Source organism: Pituophis catenifer, unplaced genomic scaffold, assembly GCF_029215685.1.
Source record: "Pituophis catenifer annectens isolate HBS135680 unplaced genomic scaffold, rPitCat1.0.hap2 SCAF_11, whole genome shotgun sequence".
Taxonomy (NCBI): domain Eukaryota; kingdom Metazoa; phylum Chordata; class Lepidosauria; order Squamata; family Colubridae; genus Pituophis; species Pituophis catenifer.
The window spans coordinates 27,134,935-27,161,272 of NW_027256891.1; the positions used below are offsets into that span (position 1 = coordinate 27,134,935).

General features: G+C 47.1%; 1 protein-coding gene across 1 annotated transcript in view; it reads left to right on the forward strand.

The window, feature by feature from the left end:
- Window positions 1-18,632, forward strand: part of HS6ST2 (heparan sulfate 6-O-sulfotransferase 2) — a 65,801-nt gene extending 47,169 nt beyond the window's left edge. Inside the window, exon 2 of the mRNA XM_070951867.1 lies at window positions 17,915-18,632. Within this exon, the coding sequence (XP_070807968.1) occupies window positions 17,915-18,614 (700 nt within the window). The 3' untranslated portion in view covers window positions 18,615-18,632. The remainder of the gene's footprint in view (window positions 1-17,914) is intronic.
- The last annotated feature ends 7,706 nt before the right edge of the window (window positions 18,633-26,338 follow it).

Here is a 26,338-nt window from a genome sequence, read left to right on the forward strand (position 1 = left end):
CCCTTATTTTCTTTCTTTCCTTCCTTTTCCTCCCTCCCTCCTTTTTCTTTCTTCCCTCACTTTCTTCCCTTCCCTCCCTCACCTCTTTCTTCCTTCCCTCCCTCCCCTTTCTTCCTTCCTTCCTTCCTTTCCTCCCTCACCCTTTTTTTTCTTTCCTCCCTCCCTTTTCTTTCTTCCCTTCCCTCCCCCCTTTCTTTCTTCCTTCCCTTCCTCTCCTTTCTTTTTCTTCTTTCCTCCCTCTCTCCCTCCCCTTTCTTTTTCTTTCTTTCTTTCTTTCTTTTTCTTCCTTCCTCCCTCCCTCCCTCCCTCCCCTCCCTTTCTTTTTTTTTTCTTTTTTTCTTTTTTCTTTTTTTCATTTCTGGCTGGCTGGAAATATGTGTTCCCCAATGAAAACTGTGTTTGGACAATCCATCTTAAGGCAGGCAAACAATCTAATGCTTTGCTTTTGGGAGATGTTTCTTGATTCCATCATTTGAGACCATACTTACAGGAATGAGTAACTGCAGTCTATGATGATGGCAGATAATTCAGTAATTTCTGCGGTGAAGCAAGACAGTCCCCTTCGATCAACATAGACTGAAGCATTAAGCATCCCCCACAATTCATAGCATCACCTGCAGAGAGAAACCCCCTCCCCAGTTCCCCAGCTCTGCTCTTCCTACATCCTTCATTCTCCGCAAAGTGCGGAGTTTGACATGTGATATTATTACGATTGTTATGATGTTTGCTTTGGATAACATTGGAATAAGTGAGACGCTTGGAAATTACCCGCCTTGCCGAGCTCTAATAAATCAGCAGAAAATATATTGAAGTCTCCAGCCAAGTATTGGATACCAGGCAGAAATAGCAATTCAACAGTATGATCGCTGCAGAACAAAAGAGCTAAAATTGTACTGAATTTGGAGCCGAGTGGTGGTTTTGTTTTGTTTTTTGTCTTCCTAGCAATTCTGAATTTAGCCTGAATTTTTCTGCAGATTGAAGGGACTAGGAAAAGGTCTTGGCTACATCCTCATGACATGAATTGCACAAGATCCCGGTCTCATGCCTCACCCTGGATTTTTCTGATTGGCTATTTTGTGAATGAACCTGGTTAAGGTTTTGCTTTGCGGCAGCCCTAAGTAGTGTGAGTTGTTAAACGGTTTGGTTTTAACCATGTTTAGAGCACTTGGTTGAGAGAATATCGTATTTCACATTAGCCGTGTTTCATGCCACTGCTAGAATAGCCTAAGCCAGGATTCAGGCATTCCCTTCTAGCTGTAGTTAGGCAGGATAGACACATGTGGTTCGCCAGCAGCCTGCAGAGCTGGCAGCAGAGTCGGACAGTGAGGAGGCTGGGGAGGACAATGGGCCAGTCCTGGAGTCTGACAAGGGCTCTGCGTCGGAGGCAGAGATGGGGCCAGGGCCCTCTGGGAGTTATGTGCGGACTCCGGAGCCTCCAGAGTCGGACATCAGAGAGGCAGAGGAACAGGGGGAGCCTGTTCCTAGTGTGCGCATGCACAGAGCTGCCAGAAGGCAAGAACAGTTAAAACAAAAGGGACGACTCGGGAGAAAGGCTTGGAGATGATTGGCCCCTCCCATAAGACATAAAGGAGGAGCAAAGGCACGTGGTCCTTTGCAGGAAGCAACGTTGTGGATGGTGTCAGTTTGTACTTTGAAGCTCCGTTTTTGACTCCATGTTATCTTGCCAAGATAATTGCCAATTAGGTCTTTGGCAGCGTGTCAAAGAAGATAAAGGTGGGTGTTTACCAGCCTTATCCGAAAGGATTGTGGCAGACTTCTGTTGGACTATTTATAAAGTCTTGGTGAAATGAAAAGAATTCACAGCCGTTAAAATAAAAAAAAAAAGGGGGGGGGGTTGGGACTAATTGTGTGCTTTTTGCTATATCAGAAAGCCTAGGTTAGAACACCACATTTAAGCCACAAATGCACACAAAGCATTGAGCCACAGGACATTGAGAAAGTTACAGGGTTTACACCATTACAAAGCCATCAGCTCTACATGCCCGTGACTATGTTTACCCATCAGTCTTAAGCCACAACAAAACGACCACATTATGGCTTAGCTCTGTGATATATGAACCCAATCTGTAGCTCAGGGACTATTATTCTTGCCCTGTTTCTGAGCAGAGTCTCGGGAGATTTAAGGGCTCTGGTCTAAACAAGGAAGGTGAGAGGAGACCTAGGTTGAGAGGACTTGACTACAGGACGTTGCCAGTGGGAAGAAAATATGCCTGGAATCTGGAAACAAGCTGGAGGAAGAAGGCAATAATTACAAGCTCGGCTTTTTTAGCTCGCCAAAGACATGAGCAGACGGGCGCTGCTGTGCTTCACTGTTCTTTTGAAATGCATGCCCGCAGCTATTTGGTCCGCGGACATCGGAATGGATGAAGCCCCTGTGCTTTGACAAATGTAGTGGAAGTGGAAGAAGGCTTCTTAAGTAGGCAAGCTAGCCTTGGGAGCAGGGCAAACATTACATTTCTCCTCCTGAGTTAAGAGAAAAATGAGGGAGCCTGGAATCCGAGAAAACCAGAGGTCTAACCGCATCAGTATTCTGCTTCCCCTGAAGCCAGCCAGATGCCTCCAGGAACCTAACCAGCAAGATGCAGGGGTAGATAAATCAGCCGTCGCTTTTTTTTAAGACATGGAAAATTGGCAGTGTGCTGGAGATTCCATAGGACCTTGGGTGGGATCTACTCCCCTGAAGCTGGCTTAATAATGAGTTTTCCCAAGAGGAAGGGATCCCTTTGGTTTTGTTGCCTCAATCAACTTGAATGTCTTCATTATCCTAGGAAGATGGACAACCTCCAATCCTTGTGGCCCCTGCATCAGTGGTGAAATTCAATTTTTTTTTTACTACTGGTTCTAGGAAGAGATATTCCAGGCAGCTGCAGGAATCCTTCATAGGTATTGATAGGGCTTGAATGGTGAGCTGTTATGCAAATGGATCGTTATGAATAAGGAGGGATAATCCTAGTTTGGTGCTTCTTAAGAAGATTCATGAGCACAACAACAGGGGTAAACAAAGCAGTGGTTTTTCCGCCTTTCAGTTCTTCTTCCTTCCTCTGCAATTTTAGGAGTTCAATCTGGCAATCCCTAGCTCCGTGATGGGTGGGACCGGAGGTTGGCAAACGTGCTGTTTCCGGCCTCCGGGGGGGGGAGGCTGTTTTCACCCTCCCCAGACTCCTAGAAAGGCTCTGGTGGCTGGGGAGAGCAAAAAACGGGCCTACTGTGCCATCACGTGCCAGGAGTGGGGGGGGGGGTTGTGCGTGCATGCGTGGGGGCAAGGTGCAAAGAATTATGGGTGTGGGCACACACACATGCGACCCCCCCCCCTGCCCTGGCACGCGATGGCAAAAAGGTTAGCCATCATAGCCCTAGTTCAATATGGCTAAACACAGCAGGAGCAGGGGTGAAATCCAGCAGGTTCTGACAGGTTCTGGAGAACCGGTAGCAGAAATTTTGAGTAGTTTGGAGAACCGGCAAATACCAGCTCTGGCTGGCCCCAGGAGTGGGGTGAGAATGGAGATTTTGCAGTATCCTTCCCCTGCCACACCCACCAAGCCACACCACGCCCACCATGCCACGCCCATGGTACACAGACTCTAAACAATGGAAGTAGAAGCCATCGCAGGGGCCTAGCATGATTTCAGGCAACTTGCATAATTAACCGCTGGGCTAATTGTTCAGCACTGGAACACTCATTTTCCTTTGTATGGTTTAACTCTTTAAGTCTGCCAGGGATTGTCTGGGGCATTCAGTCCCTTCACTCACTCACAGGCCAGGAAAGCGGGTCTGAAGTTCAGCTATTAACAGAGGAGATGGCTGTGGTTGCATCAGGTCTCCTAGAGGTGGGGGGGAGGTTGAGGCAGGGGACCAGGAAGGACAACCTGAGAGATGCCTTCTGACATCACCATGCACATCTCATCATGGCAGGCTTCGATGGATTCCGTTCTGTAGAGGTTTTCACAGTTTCAAGTTTCCACACCAACCCAGGCTGGGGCTGCGATGTCTCCTTAAACATCAGAGGAGCCCTTCAAGGACAGTTTTTTATTAGCTTTAGTGACGGAAAATCAATAGCTCCTGTCCTGAACACAATGGAATTTCTGTGCTTCCAGAGTGGAAAAATTAGCCTGACCTAGAATCTGATGAAGGTTAGTAGGTCGTCTCCCCCTTGCTCTCATCTTCGTTGGCTGAATAAAATATCAAGCGGTTGGGTTTGCAGTCTCCTCTTAAGTCAGCGTTTCTCAACCGTGGGTCTCTTGAAGATGGGTAGACTCCCAACTCCTGGAATTCCCCAGCCAGCTTAGTTCATACAAAGTCCACCCGTCTTCCAAGGGGCCGAGATCGAGAAATGCTGCTCTAAGCCCTGAGCAAATGTTCCCTCATCAGATGCCTCCAAAGTTTGGACAGCTTTTAGAATCCTAGGATCAGGGCTGGCTGAGGATTCTGGGGTTTGGTGTCTAATACATCTGTGGACGTTGGGCTAGGAAAGGTAACTCCAGGTACGAGAGGATGATGATGATGTTATCCATTCAGTCATGTCCAAGTCTTGGTGATTCTTTGGGCCAGGTCTCTCCACATCTTCTGATCTTGCACTACTTCTTTGAGTTGTTCTACGCTTGGGCTGGTGCCAGCTTTGATGGTCTCCAGCCATTGTGTTATTTGGTTCCTTGTGCCCAGCAGTGGGTTTCACATATTCTTAACACTGGTTCGCCGGGTGCACGCGCCTTCCGTGCATGCGCCTGGCCTTCCACGCATATGCTTTGCTCATCAATGCATGCCCCCAGCCTCCAAAACGTAGCTAAATAAGACAGTATTACACTGGGGCGGGTTGGTGGGTCCACAGTGGGTCCACCTGCAGTCGCCCAAACCGGCTGAATACCACTTGTACCCCTAACTCTTCCAAGTTGGAGAAGGCCACCATAAACCATAAGGATCTGGCTGCTATCGGATCATGTTCAGGGATCCTTGGTTGTGAGAAAAACCATTCATCTCCCATGAGTGACCACCTTGCCAGCTGAAAGTCTCCGCAACCCGCAGAGAACACAGCTGTCTCTCCTTGATCCAGATGACTTGGCTTCCTTCTGGTTTTCTTATTTCAGGGTACACAGATGGTCCGTTTCAGCACAAAGCCGAATCAGCAAAAGAGAAAAAAGGCTGGGGGTGTTTTTAAAGGGGGAGGGGTGGGGAAAACTGAGAACCTTGAAGCGAAGCAACCTCCTCCCTTTCGTTTAAGAAACAGATTGATTTAACTTCAGATGAGCTGAACATCTATTTAAATGCTTGAGCAGGTTGCAGACGTGCATAAATAATTTTGGGGTTTGGGGCTTTGTGCTGCGACATCTTTTCATTATGACTTTCTCCCTCCTAATAAATTCAGGAACTATTTAAAGGGATTAACCGACCCTGCTGCCTTGCAGTTGGATCGCCCATCCAAGGAATAACCAGGCCTGACCCAGCATAGCTTCTGAGCCGGGCAAGACCAACTGTAGGATCAAATATCAATAAAATTAAGGAAATGATTCAGAATTAAATAAACCAGTAGGATTACTCCAAATGTATTTATTTCTTCCGTGGAATTAAACATCGTATTTGATTCCCTCCCCTTGTCATACAAGTTGGTAGAGCCTTCTAGTGAAAGCAGGGATTTTTTTTTAACTTAAACGTTGACTTCTCTTTCGGAATGGATTCCTTTCGTTGGGAAGGCCTGGGTCTCCTCGAGGGGCTAGGAGATGCCGCCAGTACTTTGGTCCTTGCCAAATGCTTGCCAAACTCCTGTTGGGTAGTCATGAAAAGGACCAAGAACTGGACAAAAGCGTGTCTACAAGGCAGAATGACTCTCGTAGGTTAGATTAAAGGGAGGAAAGGTACTCTGGCTTGGCTGAACCTGTGTTCCTTCTGAGTCTCAACATGGTTTTGTAATTAAACGAAAAACCAAGGTGGGTGTTAACCTCAGGTATGGTGGTCACCCTCCTTGACCTGACGGGAATAAAGAAAGCTGGCTTCGATGCGGTTGGGAAGGAGAGGCTTGCCAGGAGCCAGCAGCAGAGAGAAATACAGCTTCAAGGTAATGCAAATTTGCTCTTGGTTGCTGTATTTCCTGGGCATCTGGATGATGTATTTCACTGTTTTATTGGTCTTTGTTGCAATAAATAAACCCAGGAGGTCAAATATATTCCGGGGCCTATAAATATGGATTGGAGTGAAGAAAGATGCTTTCCAAAATCCACTGTCCTTGTGGAGAAAATTTATGAGGATCACAATTTCTGGAGCTGATTTCATGTGGTCACGAGCGTAGGCTATGCTAAGGAGTGGCATCTGACAAGCGGGGGGCAGGAGAAGGATGGAAAGAAGCCATCCCAGGTGACTCACTGGATACCTTAGGCTGAACAGGTTGTGATTTGCAAAACAGGGTCCTTTGGCTTGAGATGAAGGATCCCTTGTAACACTGGAAGATCTTGGACAGGACTTCTTTGACGAAAAGACCTTTGCCTGGAAGATCAATCTTCTGGAGATGTATTGAGGACACATGGTGGGTGGTTCCACAGAAAGATTGGCATGGAAGAAGAGCTTGCAAATGCCCAATATAGGGTGGTCATGGTAGGCATGGCCAGTATCTAAAAAGGTTAAATCATGGCAACTGAATAGAATCGGGGGGGGGGGGGGTAGACATGATAGCAGTGTTCCAGTATCTCAGGGGTTGCCAGAAAGAGGAGGGGGTCAGCTTATTTTCCAAAGCACCTGGAGGCAGGACAAGAAACAATGGATGGAAACTAATCAAGGAGAAAAGTAACCTAGAATTAAGGAGAAACTTCGTAAAAGGAGGAACAATTAGCCAGCGGAATGGCTTGCCTTCAGAAGTTGTGGGTTTTTCATCACTGGAGGTTTTAAAGAAGAGAATGGAGAGTTATTTGTCTGAAATGTTATAGGGTCTCCAGCTTGAGTGGGGGGGTTGGACTAGAAAACCTCCAAGGTCCCTTCCAGCTCCATTCCGATTAACTGATTGAATCATGTTGGTGATCCAACCTTTATCATCCCTGCAATCGTCTGCCAGAGGTCCCTGGGATGAAGATCATTCATGGTGAGGCCAAGGATCTTCTCCTGCCATCGCTACACAGCACCTATTAATTCTGCGTCCTGTTGCTTAGAAATGTGGCTTTGGCAAATTTGTGGAGGGACTTTTCCATAAAATTGTTTAATTCTCTTCGAACACTGTCTCAGCCAATGGTTCTCTTTGAGTTATTTGGCGGGGAATTCTATAAATTAAACAAATGGTTGATAGATAAATTTTTTCCATGCATAGATAAATCCCTGCCAGATTTAGACTCTAGCTAGGCATTGGTAATTGTGTGCATATATCTGTTTACAGAATAAGGCAAACCGATCATTTATTTTGGCTGTGCGTGCGTGCGAATATATGCCGGGGGAAGGAATTGTCTCTGACGAGACAGTTCCCGAAATGCCATTGGTGTCTAACTGCTTTTTGTGGTTTATTTTTTTTCCAGAAGCAATGAATGAATTAACCAATTACTCATGTCAATTAATCCGTGCGTTCAGCTCTGATCCAGATGTCTTGCCTGTTGGAGGCACCAAAAGTCCACTCTTGGAAGTGCAGGTGGAAATGGATGCCTTTCACAGGCGCCATGTAATTAATGTGGAGAGTGTGTCAGTGGGTTGCGTTGTTCCTCTCTTTACGCAGCTGCAGGAACAGTGGTGGCCTTGGACAATCACTGTTCTTGAATGGCCAGCAGTGGGCCCTCATGTTTCTCCTGCCCATTTTTTTTTTTTTTTTGTTGGTGCAAGGCTGTCGAAATTGCATCCACACCTCGTGTTTGACTTCTGTCTCATTTGTGATTGTGCTGTGCTGATGCCAACTGGGGAGAAGCAACAGACCAAGTTGAAAGAAACCCTCATATTTGCCTTGGGTATCGGAAGGCTCTCTACGGTCCAACTTCTGTTAAGCTCTCCGAGTAGAGATGAGAAGCATAAAAGCGTTGACAGCCGTATATTCTTCTTCAGAGGAAGGGGGCCCATTTTTCTTTCTGGTTTTGTCCCAGCTGGGTTGTCAGAAGTGTGAGACGACTCTTCTTGCTTTTAGTTGTTGTTTTGAAGGATCTTTAGAGGTGAAGCTTTGTCCCTAAAGCTTAGCTGGTTTTTCCTGCCCTGTGTTTGGCCTTGGAGAAATTTGGTTCCTCTGAGTATTTTAGAGAGTCCATCCTGGTTCTGAAAGAAAACTTGGAAAGTTCTGAGAGAGAAAAACCTCAAGAAAAAGATCTTGAAGACAAATCCTGAAACGCAGAGCCTGTGTAGGGTTAAAAGATTGCCTGGTCTCTTCTGATCCAGGGACAACAACAATTCCTCCATCTAGATCATGTAGGTCAGGGAGGGGTCCACTTTTTAAAGTGTCTTTCCTTCTTTGATTTTAATAGCCGCCCGTCACAATGTGACTCTGGGGTCCACTTTGACATGCTAGCTTTCTACCTTTGGGGATTAAAAGTAGGTTTGTCTGGTGAGCCTGACGCCTCGGTCTGCATGTGCTGTCTGAATGCTGCCTGATCTGTTTTTGGCTTTTGCTGAGCCCCTGGCCCAAAGGCTCAGAGCTTCAGGATTGACCCTACAAAGCCTTCCTTCCTTCTCTCCCTCCCTTTTTTCCTTCCTTCTTTCCTTTCCTCTCCCTCCTCTTCTCTTCTCCTTTTCTTTCTTTTCTGGAAGAAACACACTTGAACGGGGCGAGACTGACAGCTGCAGAGGTGCGCTGGTATTAATTAACTTATCCTGCCAAGAGCATCTATTGATTTGTTTTTACAGAACTGTGATGAGCCTGATTAAGATTCCGGGGGTGGGTGGGGGGAGAGCATCCCAGCCCTCCCTCCGAAGGGAAGGGGCAAGCAAGCCGCCCGTCAGGGAGAGAGGCGCTGAAGGCCCAGCCGCCTTCTCTGCTTGGAAGGGAAGGGCTCGTTTTGTGAGCTGATGGATTTCTTGTTTGTACATCGCTGACAGCATCGGGGAATGTTTGTTTGTCAGTCTTTTTAATTTGCCCCCCCCCCCGGCCCGCTTTGTAGAACAATGAGTAGCAAACTGTTTTTTTTCCCAATCCGGCCTCCTCCTCCCTCCCTCCGCATCCAGAGCTATGCGGCCTGATGGATGTCTCCCTCCAGGATGGGAGGTTGTGGCAGGCAGATGATGATCCCTTTGGTTTTACAAGAGGGCTGGATGGTGGTAGGGGGGGCGGGCACCCATGGCTCCATTGAGACAAACCGTCTCGAATTCAAGATCCCAAGATCCGGGGCAGAGTTGTAAGCAAAGGGTTTTGAGCCTCAGCGAAGGTACCTCCTCTGTAGCAGAGAATTTGTGATCGATGATCTCGGATAGCTTGCATTTGAAATATGGATCTGGGAAGCAACTAAAACAGGCTAAATCAATCTGGAGCCTCTGAAATATGCATCTCCTGCTTTAAAGACACCTGAAGGTCATTCACAGATGGAATATTCCTCCCTTTCTTTCTTCCCTGTTTCTCGGCCCCTTCAATTAATATCCCATATGTGGAAATGTAGGTCGTCGTCCCCCAAATCCTACAATTAGAAGAGATGCAGAGGCCAGGCAGATCTTCTCCATTCAGAAATCCAGATGAACATAGAATCACAGGGATCCTATACCATTTCAGACAAGTGGCTGTCCAGTCGCTACTTAAAGGCCTCCAGCGATGGGGCACCCACAACTTCAGATCAAGCTAAAACCAGCCTCTGTTGCGAATCTGTTGGGAACAGGTGAGTTTTAGCACCTCGAATGAAATGGATTGAGCATTTCAAGTTAGAGATCAACCATGAATTGCTTAATAGGGCAACTTTGATGTGTAGGGCTGGGACTTCCCTCCCTGCAGGCTTGAGGATCTTGTGAATCGGAAATCCGTCAAGAGATCCATCCCTGATCCAGTAGGGCTTTTTCCAGAGAATCCTTTTGATTTAGTCTTCTGGAGGGGTAGCAATCACACTCCATTTACCTAAAATAAGAAGGACTAGAGGAAAAATTGTTGTTAGTTGGGAAGTCGTGTCCAACCCCTCAGAACCCCATGGACAACGTTCCTCCAGGCCTTCCTGTCCTCTACCATCCTCTGGAGTCCATTTAAGCTTACGCCAACTGCTTCAGTGACTCCATCCAGCAACCTCGTTCTCTGCCGTCCCCTTCTTCTTTTGCCTTCAGTCATTCCCAGCATTAGGCTCTTCTCCACTGAGTCTTTCTCAAGTATTTGAGTTTCCTCTTCAGGCTCTGGCCTGCTAAAGAGCAATCAGGGTTGATCTCCTCTAGGACTTACCGGTTGGATCGCCTTGCAGTCCAAGGGACTCGCAGGAGTCTTCTCCAGCACCAGAGTTCAAAGGCCTCCATTCTTTGGCGCTCAGTCTTCCTTATGGTCCAACTTTCACAGCCATACATTGCAACTGGGCAAACCATCGCCTTGACTATGCGCACTTTTGTTGGCAGGGTGATGTCTCTGCTTTTTAGTTTGCTGTCTAGATTGGCCATGGCTTTCCTCCCCAGGAGCAAGCGTCTTTTCATTTCTTGGCTGTAGTCTCCATCTGCGGTGATCTGGGAGCCCAGGAAAATACAATCTGTCACTACCTCCATTTCTTCCCCATCTATAGGGAACCCCAAGCAGGCAAAATGAAATTATGGGCTTTTTTTTTTTTTTTTGCTGGCTAGCCAAGGGTTCCTCCAAAACCCATAGCTTCGGGGGGGGGGGGAAGAGTCCAATTCTTTTGGCAACAATTGAGCCTCCGTGCCCGCAGTGGGAGCGAGAGGCCCTTGTGCCGTGCAGGAAAAACCGCATATGAAATATTCTAAGTGTCGGTTCCAAGATTCCCGTTTCCTCCCTGGAGGGAATCTGGATACTTGAGATCATTACAAGCCTCTGCAGTTCTTGCCATATGGTTTGCGAGTGACTTAATCAGGGATGTGGTGGTTGCTGGATGGCCCCTTTTTAATTTTATGGCACTGATTAAGTTTCTTTAGCTAAAATGAGTTGCTTTTCCAATTCAATTAAACGAGAATCCCCTTCCGCTACGGGGGAGGGGGGGGAAATACCAGAGGGTTGTTTGGTGGGATGCTACGGTAATATACATTTCTTTTTCTTCAATTGAGACCAACTCCCACGTCACCTACCCGAGCTGCACTGAATGAAATTAATGGAAGCTTAAATTAAAATTACTGGGGGCTGATATTAGTATTTAATGTGGGGGTCAGCAATCTGCGGCTCTGGAGCCGCATGTGGCTCTTTCACCCCTCTGCTGCGGCTCCTTGTCACTCAAAATATGCGTCACAACCGCCAATGTGCAACACCCACTGGCACGCAATTTATTGAGCTTTTCAACCCCTGGTAGGCCAACCATGGATAAATCCAAGAAAAGAAAAGTTCCAGAACATTTAATTCAACTACATATGCTAGTTTTGTGGCCGCTCAAGAGATAGTCAGGCACGGGAAGGGTTTTGTGGCTCCCGGTGTTTTCTTTTCTCTGGGAAAAGGGTCCAAATGGCTCTTTGAGTGTTTAAGGTTGCAGACCCCTGATTTAATTATGACAGCCAGATCTTCTTCTCTGATTGTGTTCTTGCAAAAGGGTCTGCGTTTTCTGCTGATGGGAGCAGAGAAACTTTTGCAGAGCGAGTCCCTGTGCTGGGAGTAGAGAAGTTGGGATGATGCTTTTGGCGTTCTTTGTTCTTTGCAGGTTGAGTGGCCTCTTGGAGACCCAGTTAGTCCCCTGCTTTGGGCCTGAGCCAGGAGAGTCCAACCTGGGCAACTTTAAGGCCAGTGGACTTCAATTCCCAGAACTCCCCAGCCATCCATGAGGACTGATCAGAAGCCCTTTCATCCAGCGCTGTCGTAACTTTGAACAATCATTGAATAATGGTCGTAACGCAAGGACGGCCTCCATAAAATGGGTCCTCCTTTCTGAGCCAAGACGGTTCAAGCTTTCTCATCAAAGGATTTGATTTTTTGTAGATGTACAGGTAGACCTCAGCGTACGACCACAATTGAGCCCTGTCGCTAAGTGAAACATTTGTTAAGGGAACCATTTGTTAAATGGTTGTTAAGTGCAATTATTAAGTCAGTATCACGGTTGTTAAGTGAATCTGGCTTCCCCATTGGCTTTGCCGGCCAGGAGGTCGCAAAAGCGGGTCACGTGACCCCAGGAACAGCACCACCGTCGTAACTATGAGTCAGTTGCCAAACATCTGAATTTTAATCACGTGACCCTGGGGATGCTGCAGTGGTTGTGTGAAAAACGATCATAGGTCACCGTTTTCAGTGCCGTCGTAAATTTGAGCGGTCACTAAATGAACTGCTGTAAGTCGAGGAAATACCTGTATTTCCTGGAACGGTTTTTTAAGGTGACGTGTGTGAGATTTGCAGGTTTTTGATGCCTTCGTTGTCTTGGTGCTTATTTCTTTTTCCTTGGTTTCAAAGTCTTTATGCATCCACTGGTCACTGGCTTAATTTCAAGGGGGAGATACAATGGGACCGCCCCTCTCTCCCCCCATGCACGGATTTGTGGTCCAAATGGGAGGGGCTAAATACGGGGCTCCACGGACAGTGAGAGTGGTGGGATAACTGTGGTGCCAGTGGAAAAGCACAATTTTATTATTAAAACAGCCCGGCGCTCTCACCTGTAATTAAATTTGTAACACTTAGCATTCTTTGGATGTGCTTCGATATTAATTTTTCCCTCTCTTCCTTTTTCTCCCCCCTTTTAAAATTTAAACAGGAGGAGGAATACTGCTGCATGGTAGGATCTTAAAATAGCAGTGCGCGCTTCCATTAAAAACGATCTCCTGCTTTGAATGTGCTCGCACATCCCCGTTTAAGCACACTAAGCTGTGCTTTCTTTCTTTATTCCTTCCCTTAATCAAATATTTGAAAAACTTCTAAGGCAAGAGGAGAGGGAGCAAGCATTTTCTGCAGACGGTTTTAAGGAGCGTGGCCAAGAAAGCCCGTTTCTGCTGTCTTCACAACTTCCTTGCTGTTTGAGGGAACTGGGTTGCCGAAGAGAAATTCTTAAGGTCTTCCTAAGGATACCCAAAATAATTTGGGATCACCATCTTAATCTATGGAATGACCTAAGCTATTCATGGGATGGTCAGTCCATTTTTTGTTGCCGGCTGATGGATCCAAGGTGAGCTGCACTTCTAAGAGCTTTGTTGTTAGTTGGGAAGTCGTGTCCGACCCATTGTGACCCCATGGACAACGTTCCTCCAGGCCTTCCTGTTCTCTACCATCCCCGGGAGTCCATTTAAGCTCCCGCCGACTGCTTCAGTGACTCCATCCAGCCACCTCGTTCTCTGCCATCCCCTTCTTCTTTTGCCCTCCATCGTTCCCAGCATTAGGCTCTTCTCCAGGGAGTCCTTCCTTCTTATTAGGTGGCCCAAGTATTTGAGTTTCCTCTTCAGGATCTGGCCTTCTAAAGAGCAGTCAGGGTTGATCTCCTCTAGGACTGACTTGTTTGATAGCCTTGCAGTCCAAGGGACTCGCAGGAGTCTTCTCCAGCACCAGAGTTCAAAGGCCTCCATTCTTTGGCCTTCTCAGCCTTCCTTATGGTCCAACTTTCACAGCCATCCATTGCAACTGGGAAAACCATCGACTTGACTATACACACTTTTGTTGGCAGGGTGATGTCTCTGCTTTTTGCAGTTTCCCAACTTATAAGAAAAGTATGATTGGGCTTAGATGACCTTTGGATGATTAGGACCATTATCAATGTCCCATTATCCGCCACAATTGTTGCCCACACCGGCTGAGGAGGATGGGAGCGATAGAATAAAGAATAACAGAGTTGGAAGGGACCTTGGAGGTCTTCTAGTCCAATCCCCTGCTCAGGCAGGAAACACTGTACCGTTTCAAACAAACGGTTGTCCAGTCTCTTCTTAAAAACTTCCAGTGTTGGAGCATTCACAACTTCTGGAGGCAAGTCGTTCCACTGATTCATTGTTCTCACTTCCGGGAAATTTCTCCTTAGTTCCAGGTTGCTTCTCTTCCTTGATGAGTTTCCATCGGTTGCTTCTTGTCCTGCTTTCAGGTGGCCCAACGGATTTCGTGAGTTGGGCGAAACTGGAATAAATGGAAGTGCATCAACATCCTTTCCCTTACCACGAAATGTCCTTGAACAGGTCTAAAATTGCTGATTAAAAAAGTAGAACAACAAAAGCAGACGCCTGGGAAAAAAAAACCTGGCAGCTTGGCATTTTCTTCTAAAGCCATCCGCCAGCTCATTCCCGGCCCCTGGCATTTCTCTGTATTCAGCCAAATCCCCGCGGCCCCCACTATCCTTCCATCTGCAGGCGTCGGGAGCATCCAATCTCTGCTTTTGGGCTTGGCGTTTTCCCACACCAACAAAGTCTTGATTGGAAAGCTCCCGACTGCGGCTCCCGGTCTCGCTGGGCTCAGCCAGCCACGGTGCCCGAAGGAAGACGACAATTTTGTTGGAATGTTTCTGGGCTCCGCAGATGTGGCTTAGATGCCTCTCGGGGAGAGGAGAAAAGCTGCCTCATCGTTGTTTTTCCCTTGCAGCTGTCTTCTCCTCCTGTTCTCTGGATAAAGGATTTGGGGTAGCAGAGCTGGGATTTGGGGAGTGCTGCCTGTCAAACAGCTTGGCACATCTTTATTTATGAAGTTGTGTCTTTCGACTAACCTGTTCCTTCCTCGGGAAAATCTTCCGCAGGCCTTGAAGAATACAAGTCATTCTTGACTTAACAACAGGGCATTTAGAGACTGTTCAACGTTACAGTGGCACTGAAAGAAGGGACTTGACTGTTTTTCACACATTCGACCATTGGGTCACATGATCAATATCAGACACTGGGCAACTGGCATGTATTTGTGACGGCTGCGGTGTCCCGGGGTCATGTGATCAACTTTTGAAACCACCTGACAAGGAAAGTCCATGGGAAATCCAGATTCACTTACTGTAAGAGCCGTGCTACTAACTGAACAACTCCACTTAACCACTGTGGCAAGGAAGGTCATAATATGCGGCAAAACTCATTTCACAACTGTCTCGTTTAGTAACAGAAATTTGGGGCTCAGTTGTGGTTGTAAGTTGAGAACTACCTGTATATCCATCATCAGACATACCTAGGTTACAATCGTGGTTTAGGGGCCATTTCCAAGGGGGCTCTGCTGCTCCAGAAATCAAAGGAGGCATCCTTCTGCCTATTAAATAGATAGATGTTCTCCAGGTTCTTCCCCAAAATTTTTCCATCTGTCCCACCAGCATTGCAGTGGGGTCAGGCAGGCCAATAGACCCAGCAGGGATTCTGGGAATGTGACTTCTTGTAAGGTGTAAGGATCTTGAGACCCTGCCCTTCACTGACCCCTTTTGTAAGGACCAAAAGGTCAAAACAGGACAATTATGGGTTCCATTTTCACTCCACCGACCATTTTGCATCCCCTACATTTTTTTTCCCTAAGGCAGAGTCTCTCAACCTCGGCCATTTTAAACCAGATGGACTTCAACTCCCAGAATTCCCCAACCTGGCCGGAGAATTCTGAGAGTTTAAGTTCACCCAGCATAAACTGGCCACGGTTGAGAAATGTCGTTCTAAGGCAAGAGCGACATTCCGTTGCAGGGGAAGAGGATCCAAAGTGGGACCTTCCAACAGATACGGCCATCCTACCATTCCAGATTTGGGCACCAGGATTAATCTTGTTCAACACTTTGCAGGAAAACTGTTTCTACCATCTTCCAGAGATGGATGTCCGTCCGGGCTCTTCTTAAAGATCTCCAGAGGTGGAGAACCCAACCCTCAACTTCCATCGATAGATTCTTCAACCCTGATATGTGAAATGACATGGGTATCTGCAGAGTGTGGCCATTAAGTCCAGGTGGCCACGATGGCAGGACCAAACTCTGCCTGTTTATTGCCATCATGAGCCACAGTGGTTAGAGTGCAGTCCTGCAGGCTACTTCTACTGACTGCCGTCTGCCTGCAATTTGGCAGTTCGAATCTCACTAGGCTCAAGGTTGACTCAGCCTTCCATCCTTCCGAGGTCAGTAAAATGAGGACCCAGATTGTTGGGGGGCAAGAGCCTGACTCTGTAAACTGCTTAGAGAGGGCTAAGTTCCCTCCCTCCCTCCCTTCCCTCCTGTCCCTCCCTCCCTCCCTTTCTCATTCTCCTTTCTGGTGACACAGTGGTTAGAATGCAGTACTGCAGGCTAACTCTGTCCACTGCCAGCAGTTCCATCCTGACAGGCTCAAGGTTGACTCAGCTCTCCGTCCGTAAAATGAGGACCCAAATTGTTGGGGGGCAAGATGCTGACTCTGTAAACCGCTTAGAGGGCTGTAAAGTGGTATATAAGTCTTAAGTGCTGTTGCTGTTGCTATCACATCAAACAGTGGTGGAATTTCAATCACACCATCGTAGCTGCTATCTTGATTTTTCTTTTTCTTTTTGACTCACCCTGCAGGTATCTACGCAGTGACACGTATTGTGTTGTTGGTGTGCTGGGGCTTAGGATGGTGTATTTTTGTGTTTTGGGTAGGTGCCATTTTACAGATAGAGTGAGTTAATGCAATTTTTATTCCTTTTTCTTTCTGCTTCAATGCTTTTTGATTTCTGCCACTCGGAAAGAAACTCTTAAAATGTCTTCAGCCAAAAGGGAAGCAGGATCTGCTAATCCCTGCAGATTTTCAGTCCATAGAGTGGGGGAGGGGGAAACAAATCGACTTGATTCACTGGGGATTTGATTTGCAGCAATCCATAAAGCTCCATTAAAGTGATCTGCTTTGGGTACTCTGAAGCCCATTACGCGAGGCTTGGCGCATTTCAGTTTCTCTTCTCTTTTAGGGGTGTCTGTGAGAGATTGTGCTTTTTGCTTCAGATTTTAAGGAGAAAGTTTACTTTTTAGCCATTTTCTTCTGTTAAAAGAACCGTGGGCTGTGGGGTTTCTCTTTTCTTTTCATGGAACAGCGACCTCTTGTGGCGTACCCTAGTGAAGCGAGCAAGGGAGGTTGAAATGAAAGAATTTTAATTTTTTGTGAGTTTTGCACTTCTATTTTTGTGATAGTTCTTTGGGCCTGGTTCGGTCTGACGTCTTCAGTAGCGGTTCCTTCAGCGTCTCCTTTTCTGCCCATTCAGTAGCTCGACTGATAAATACAGGTAGCCCTTTTTTTTTTTTTTTTAATTTGATTTATATGCCGCCCTTCTCCGGAGACTCAGGGCGGCTTACAATGTGCTCAGCAATAGCCGTCATCCTTTTGTATATTTATACAAAGTCAGCTTATTGCCCCCACAAACTGGGTCCTCAATTTACCTACCTTAGAAAGGATGGAAGGCTGAGTCAACCTTGAGCCTTGGCGAGATTCGAACCTGCAGTAATTGCAGGCAGCTGGTCTTAATAACCAGCTTAATAACAGGGTGCCTTAGACCACTCTACTACCAAGCCCTTGAGTTACGACCAAGCTTTCTGTGGCTAAACGAGACACTTGTGAAGTGAGTTTGGCCCCATTCTTGTCGAAGTTGTTAAGCGGATCACTTCAGCTGTTGACTTAAGTGACGTGGTTGTTAAATGAATCTGGCTTATCCGTTGACTTGGCTTGTCAGAAGGCTGCAAAAGAGGGATCGCGTGGCCCCTTCCGGGACGCGGCGACTATCGTAAATCTGAACCGATTGCCAATTTTGATCGTCTGACCGTGATGGAGATGTTGCAACCATCGTACGTGTGAAAGTCACTTTTTTTCCATGCCATTGTAACTTTGAACGGTTGCTAAATGAACTTTTGTAAGTCGAGAAGCATCTGTAAATTAATTCAGTGGGTTTAAATTGGGCAGGGATGGACCTCAATCTTCCCAACTGCAGTTGCTTATCAATGAACACCCCATGAAGCCCTTCTCTCCTTAAAGGTGCTTTGTTGTTCTTTTCCTCCCTCAGGAATTACTACTACATCACCATCCTGAGGGACCCGGTTTCCCGCTACCTGAGCGAATGGAGGCATGTCCAAAGAGGAGCCACCTGGAAGGCCTCCTTGCATGTCTGCGATGGGCGGTCGCCCACTTCCGAGGAACTTCCGAGCTGCTACTTGGGGGACGACTGGTCAGGCTGCTCTCTGCAGGAGTTCATGGATTGTCCCTACAACCTGGCCAACAACCGTCAAGTCCGCATGCTGGCTGACCTGAGCCTGGTGGGCTGCTACAACCTGTCCGTCATGCCGGAAGAGCAACGGAACAAGGTCCTCCTGGACAGCGCCAAGGAGAACCTCAAGCGCATGGCCTTCTTCGGCCTGACGGAATTCCAGCGGAAGGCCCAGTACCTCTTTGAGAAGACCTTCAACATGAACTTCATCTCGCCCTTCACCCAGTACAACAGCACCAGGGCCTCTAGCGTGGACATTGAAGGGGCCACCCAGCAGCGGATCGAGGCTCTCAATTTTTTAGACATGGACCTCTACGATTATGCAAAAGACCTTTTCCTCCAGCGGTACCAGTTCACGAGGCAGAAGGAGCACCAGGAAGCCCGACGGAAACGGCAGGAGCAGCGGAAGGCCTCGCGGGCCAAGCTGGGCCACAGCAGAGAGCAGGAGGGTCGAAACGCAACCGCAGATTACATTGGGAACGTGGAACAGTGGCGATAAGGAGGAGGGTGCGGCGAGGAAGGGCACAGAGCTAGGCGCTTCTCCGGGAGAGGTGGGGAAGAGGGGTGGCGGCCTTTTGCATTCAGTGTTGTGCTGTAGATGGGTGAACCTTTTAATCTGTGTTGTCTCGGATCTGTCCCTGTCAAGAAAGACAGAAAGTTTTGGCCCCTTGGGCTGCCGTCATTCTCGTTCACCATGATGACTTGGCAGATCCCAAGTGGGAACAGCGAAGGCTGAGCTACAAAGACTACGATGGGGGGAAGGAGGAGGAGAGGGTTTCCTGAGATGGGGGCATCACAGGGGAGCCATTTCTGCATTTTATAAGGTGGCCTGAGATTCTGGTACTTTTTTTATAGGTCTCGGAGATCAGAAAACACCTGGAAAGGGAGTATTAAATTGGGCAGTGTGTAGCTGCAGGTCCATTCGTTTATTCCTTTCAGCATCACCAATTGGAGAAGCCAACAGTTCCATTTAATACTCTTTCTTTAATGTTTTTCATTGCAAAAATGCTGTGCCTCTTGGCCGTAGCCCATGGGCCTCCTACTTCTGGGACTTCCTTTAAGCTCCACCCCTGACATCCGGCCGACCCAGGTAGAAGGGGCTGCCTCTGGCCACTAAAAGCATGGCCAGGGGTGGCCAAAGCGAGTCCAAAGACAGGATGACCTGCCTGGGTCAGCACTGCCACTCAAACTGTCGTGTCACGTCAAGCCTCTTCTTGCTTCCAAGGTCTGTTATCCTATTGGGGAATGAATGGATTCAACAACCACAATTCTGTGGGAATTAAAAATCTAACTGTCACACACACACCCACACACCCATGCCCACCCGAAGTGATTTTCAAAACTCCAGAAAGAACCGTTTCAGATCCTTTTTTAACAAGAGTTTGGCGTTGGCTTCATCAACATCTCTTGAAAGGCTGCAAACGGCCACAAAACAAAAAAGACGAGTTGGGGTTGAGGCGTAGAGGGAAAAAGCTTTAGAAGAAGAAGAAAACTGTTGATGAGTGTCTAGTGTCAATTGGCTTTTAGCGAAGAGGGGAAGATTTGGCCTATAAATATTTAATTGCTTTTTAAAAAGAGAAATCTTGACGGCCGCTGCTGTTGATGGAACTCAAGCTTATTTCATTTCAGGGTAGAGAGAACGAGAGAGAGAATGAGAGAGAGAGAGAAAGCCTCAATGGTTTGCTGAGTGTTGGCACCAGAAAATGCAACCATAGGCTTCTCTAAAGACACTGAATTTTAATGCATTTTAAAAAGTATACGGGAATATTTGAACATTTTTTTTTGAAAGAAAGATGGCCTTCCATGCCCTCCGTCCATTTTAATAACAATTCTTGCAACGTGTGTATTCTTTTAGAAGGGGGGGGGGGCAAAGCTTTTATCCTGCAAAAATTCTCTTTTTTTTATTATGGCAGAAGCTGTTTCCCAATAGAAGCAGCCTTCATCAGCAGGGGGGCAACTCCAGCATTCGTTTTGCTTTTCAAACACTTTTTATGACCCAGTGTGACATTTGAGCATTTGGGAGGATGGCTTCCTGTTATCAGATTTGGGGGGCGGGGCGGAAATAATAATGTGATATTGCTTGTACTTGGGACCAATTCAATAAGGCAGTTACGAATCTGGCTTTGCGAGGAGGAGAACACCAATAGAAAAGGGTTGCTTTCCTTAGGATCGGACTTACAAGGTCTTGAGGAACTGTCCTCTGCTCTTGTAGCTACTATGGAGGGTGCTTGTTGTGATTTAGGTTGTGAAATCTGGGGAGGGGAGCGAAAGAGAGAGTTGGGTCTCCAACAGTGGCGACTTTATAACTTGTGGACTTCAACTCCCAGAATTCCTCAGCCAACATGGCTGGCTGAAGAATTCTGGGAGTTGAAGTCCACAAGTTGTATAGTTGCCAAGAATGGCTGAGGAATTCTGGGAGTTAAAGTCTACAAGTTGTCAAGTTGCCAAGGTAGGAGGCCCCTGGGCTATGGGAATTATTTGCCAAGTTAGGTAGTGGGCCGTATCTTGGGCGTACACAGACACAATCCTGCATTTGTGCACCCAACACCCGATGAATATTGGGGGGGGGGAGAAAATTGCCCTGCCCCATACATCTGTCAACAAAGGAAAGACGGACACCTACGTGTTGTGTCCGATGGCACACAGCAATTTTTGAGTAAAGAGAGTTCAGTTTTTCTGTTTACGCTGGTACGGTGATGGTTGTCTTGATGGAAAGGTAGTAAGTCCTGAAACGCCAACTGAACCGATAAACCCAGGAAGGTGTCAGCAGAGCCTTTGAGGACGTAGAGTCAAAGCTGTCCCTAAAAATCATAAAGATTCTTAAATGTCCAGCGGTGTCATTTCCAGGGGTCTAAACCCAGTGAATTATGGACCCATCCGCCTTGAGCTTCCAAGAGCTTGTTCATCGTCTCCGCTCTCATTTTGCCATCCCAGATGGTAGGCCAAGACATCTGCGGGAGAAAATGATGCCAACCTTCCCTTGCTGAAGGTGATGTTGGGAATCATAGTCTTCAACCCTGGAGGGCAGAAGTTTGGAAAGCTTGCCTGGTGCTGTGGGTTCTCCGTCCACACAGAGCTCCCTTCCTTGGCTCTGCCGCTGTGTCATTCCAGGCATTGGGTTTTAGAACTGGATGGAGGATCCCAGGGCCACAGATGTTTGCAGCTGGCTTTGTTTCCCTTCATCCTGGGTCTCTTTTCTGAGAAATGGCCCTTCCTGTCCCTTGTGTGCCATGTCCGTTTGGTATTTGCACTGATGAAAACCAACACACAATTCTCAAGGCAGGAATCCCAAGTCTACAGCAGGGTTGTCCAACCTTGGCAACGTTTAAGACTTGTGGACTCCGACTCCCAGAATTCTCCAGCCAGCATGGATGGAGCTGGGGAAATCTGGGAGTCGAAGTCCACAGGTCTTAAAAGTTGCCAAGGTTGGATATCCCTTAGCTTACAGCAGGGGTCAGCAACCCGCGGCTCTGGAGCCGCATGTGGCTCTTCCATCCCTCTGCTGTGGCTCCTTGTCGCCAGTTGGCTCCACAATTGATAGGGCTTTCACTTAGGACAGGTAGAGGAAAAAGGACGCCATGCTAGAAGGAGACTCTATGGTGAGGAACCGGACTTCTGGTTGGCTCCAGAATTGAATGGGAGGCTTCCGGTTAGGACCTTTGTGGCTCTTTGAGTGTTTAAGGTTGCCGACCCCTGGCCTACAGCATTGGCTCCCCATTGACCAGTGGGTATCTAGAATAGGGACAGTAGCTGCAGTGTTCCAGATGTTTTGGCACGGAACTGGCATCCATTGAGGGCTTTTGTCCCTGATTTTCTCTCTCTCTCTCTCTCTCTCTTCCTGGTGCTCGAAAATATCCAAGAAAGTGGAGAAACAGGCAATTGGATGCACTTGGACAGTGTGAATCTCTATGCAAAAACTCTTGTGAAGGCTGCAATGATCAATAGCTCTTGTTTTTTTGGAAGCTTTTCTATCCTGATGATGGTTCATTTCAGTTTTATGTCCTTCATTGCTGTACGAGTTAACGTAACTTTCCTTCTCAACTCTGGGGAAGTGGAGACCCTTGGAGAAAGTTTCCTTGTTTCGGGCATATTGAATATTAACCAGCCCCCTGCCTTTTTTTTTTGGGGGGGAAACATTTAAGTCTTTTAAAATTTGGGACACTACATTATAAGAAGCCTCGAGGCAAAAGACATAATTTGGAGGTCGGTTTGGCAGGCCAACTGGCCTGGAGCAGCTCCTCTTTTCCATTGTGCTGGGACTGAAGTCCTCAGAATTCTGTCCTGGTCGACAGATCTGGAGGTCACAAAGTTAGCAAAGTGTAGAATTTGGGGCTTCCTTTAAGGGCAGCACCATCTTTTAAGATAGCAGGACTTCAATTCCCAGCATCCCCCAGCCAGCATCTCTTAAAAGTTGCTAAGATTCAGAAACGCTGCTTCGGAGCCCTAAAACTTTAAGAATTCAAGAGGAGTGGGGTGAGGCACATCTTAGCAAAATGCCCCACCCCCCAAAAAAAGGGGGGAGGGGGTTGCATAGTGTTTTTAAACTGAAATCAATAAAATGCCATTCTAGCATCTAGCATTGATTCTAACAGGGAGAGATTGTGAGCTCCGGTAGAGAAGCTGACCCAATTCTGCACCCTTGAATAGCTCTTTATCAAGAGACACAATTTTGTCCTTAACGCTGTGGTGTGCATGGTTTACAGCAGCGACAACAACAACAACAAAACCCTTTTCTTTGCGTATACTGTTTGTTGTATATAGGGGTTGGTATGCCTATGATTTTGTCATAACCATACAAACGCTTCTGGTTTCCAGTATAGGCCGCTGTGTTACTGTATAAGTTTACAACTGGCGAAGGTGGGAAGGGTGGGGTGGGGTGGGGGAGGTTTAGCCAAATTCAACTGACTCGGATGGTGTCATTTATCAATAGAGTTGATAAAATAAACTTGAATTACTGACTTCGACTGTGGGTTGGTTCTTGACGTTGCTCTGGCTGGATTCTCTTTGCTGCCGGCTTCATAGCAAACCCAGGTGGCGAACAAAACGTCGATCGTTGCAGCTCAGAACAAAGGAAGAATAAGCCATCACGGTCGAGAGTTTCTGGTGTGTGCCTTGGGGGAAAAAACAAAACAAAACAGCACAACCCCCTGCGGTCTAAATCAGGGGTCTCGAAACCTGGCAGTTTTAAGACTTTGTGGACTTCAACTCCCAGAATTCCCCTGCACAAGATAACTGGCTTGGGAGCTTTGGGAGTTGAAGTCCAGAAGTCTTAAAGTTGCCGAGCTTGGAGACCCCCAGTCTAGATAAATCAGGAGACCAAGTCACAGGGATCCAAGCATTAGGTAGAGATTATATATATAAGGGAAAAATTAGAAAATTAAACCTTGGCCAAATTTCTCTGTGTCCCATTTTACAGTAGACAAAATCAAAGCAGAGATATCCTGATGCCTACTTCAGGGTACCATCTAAGGGACCATCTTAGTAGATCCTCTCTTCGTTACATCCAGAAATGATGCCTCCGTAAGTCTTGCAACCTGGAAACGTTCCTGCTCCTGCCTGGACATCGGGAGAACAGCTGTTAAATGAAGCTGCACGCATCTCTGTGGCCACAAGGGGGCAGGGCACCTTTGATCACAGATAAGATTTTTATTACAGCCTGTGTATTTTATTTTCTCCAGATGGTCGAGTCAGTGGATGCACTTGCAAAGAACCGTATTGGAGCTTAGAAAATTCATCTATGGGATTGATGTCAGTCTGCATTTAATTAGGGGTGGGCGGAGGTGATGATATTCCGAGCATTACTCATGCCTGTCGTTTTCCAACACTAATACTGTATTTTTCGGACTATAAGACGCACCAAGATTTCGAAGAGGTAAGTAAGGAAAAAAAAAGTTTTTGCCTTCCCTGGCCCTCAGGAGCACTCTGCAGGCCTCCCAAACCCTCTGTGCGCCGTTTTTTGCAAAAACAGGCGAAAAACGGGCCTGTTTTTCACAAAAATGGAATGAGTGAGGCAGGGCTTCGGGAGGCCAAAAAGGGCTGTATTCAGTGTATAAGACGCACCAACATTTCCACCCTCTTTTAGGGGGGAAAAAGGTGCGTCTTATACTCCGAAAAATATGGTAAGTAGCCAGGATTTCCCCAAAGGTGCTTTTTGAAAAGGCAACTGGACTTTGTTCTTTCTTGAAGACGTTTCTCTTCTCATCCAAGAAGCTTTTTCAGATTCTTCCTCTTCAAAGAAAAACCAAGGAAGCCTTTTCAAAAAGCTCCTTTGGGACAACCATGACCTGGAAGACTGAGAATCTCCATAAAGATTTAGCCAGGATTTTATTCTGGTAGTTGGATATATTAGAATTTCCCTTGAACCAACTTCAGTAGAAGTTTGGGAAATATTTTGGCAGCCCGCAAGAGGATTCCAGAAGCCAATTCAACAGCGATCTCGGTCAAAATATTCCCTGTCCCCATGGCGAAAACCAAAATAAAGAGAATTTCAGAGTGTGGAATTGAAAATGGAGGTGAAGTTTTTTTTAAAGTCTCCAAATAATTATTGGTTTCAGTTCATTTGATTCGGAGGGAAAACACATGTAATTTACATAAGACACTTAGTTGGCTGAAGGCGTGTCCTCTCCCTATATTTTTTAAAGTATATAAAAATGCTTGAGGCATCGATGGTTTTTTTTTTTGCATGGAAAGATTTCCTTTGGTTGTTTTTTTTGCAAAACGGAAAACTCCCCTGGTATTTTTCCCTGCTCCAAAGTTGTTGCCTAACACAAGTGTGTATGTGTGTGAGAGAGACAACGGTTCCCTGGTTTGAGCAAAGAACACACCCGCCCACACCCCTGCAGCTAGAGAAAACAGCCTGCAGGGGGCAGTAAAGCCAAGAAAATGTGATTTATGATATTTTCATATAGGGCACTTTCCGTCTCCTCCTCCCCCTTTTGTCTGATTTTAATCTCATTGTCCTAAAGATGCACGAATCCTCCAGCTGCTTCCAGAATTGGCAGCCCTTGCTGGAGGCTCTGCCTTTCCTGTAGCCTTCCACGTGGATTTTGAAATCCAGAAAAAAAACTGCTAGGCCAGGGCTTCTCAACCCTGGTGGGCTTCAACTCCCAGAACTCATAAATTCAACTGTGGCCGGCTGGGGAATTCTGGGAATTGAAGTCCACCTGTCTTAAAGTTGCCAAGGTTGAGAAATAGTAGATTAATATCTAAATCCTTGATCCTTATGGGGATGGGCTGCAATTTGTAACCCTCGACTTATAAGTAGACTTCCAACAGCCCTTCCTTTTCAAGTGTTCGTCCTTCGGGAACGCTTCACAAGAACGACACGGATTTTCTTCCTCATCCCAAGGAGGGAACTGAGAAGGAATTGCAGATGGACCAGACAACTGCAGCTGTCTAAAGTTAGGTGTTTGGTAGGAGCAAGGTCTCAGGTTGAAATGGGTTCCTTTGCAAGCAAAGCTTTAGTTCCCTACTTTCCAAAGTTCCGGTTATTTCCTTTTTCAACCCCGCAGGAGGGTTTAAGCCCCGCTCTCAAGGGGAAAAAAAAAGAAACGGCTAACAGGTAAAAGCGCCTCTTAACGATAAACCCAAAGCTACAAAGCAAATCATTAAAAAAAAGAAAGAAAAAAAGGAGCATAACAACAGGCTGCAGGGTATCAAACCCATTGTATGGAAAAGCTGCTCGGAATAACCCTCTTTCTTTCCGGCACTGAAAGGACAGGAGGTTGGAAGGAAAACTACTGAGGAGCCACCAAGACTCCCCAGACGGGCGAGGAATGTTCGGAGTGTTCCTTATAATGCTGCCCTTGCAAACTCGGATCATCCCCCAGCGCCAGAAGCAGACGCGGGAAGAGCCTGGGAACCGGAGCAGGTGGCAAGGTGGAAGACCGGTTTCTTCTTTTCGGGCGTCTTGCCCTCAGCCGCCTTCCCCCGGCAGCCCCCACGAAAAGCATCCTGCAGGCGTCTCGCCCAGCCTTTCGCAGGGCTTGCTGAGTCTGTGCAGAAAGTGGCGTGGAGGGAGGGAGGGAGCCACGCCTTGCCCTCCCCTCCCTCCCCTGGTGAGCAGAGCAGCAGCAAAACCAGTTGGGCAGAATCGGCTTGCCAAGAGCCCTTCCATCCTTTTTTTTTTTTAAGGCTTGGAGATTTAGCCGGGCGAATGTGCACGTGCCAGGCCCAGGCTTAAGCTTCCCTTCTAAGGGCAAATCCTGCACCGTCAGCTCAGCT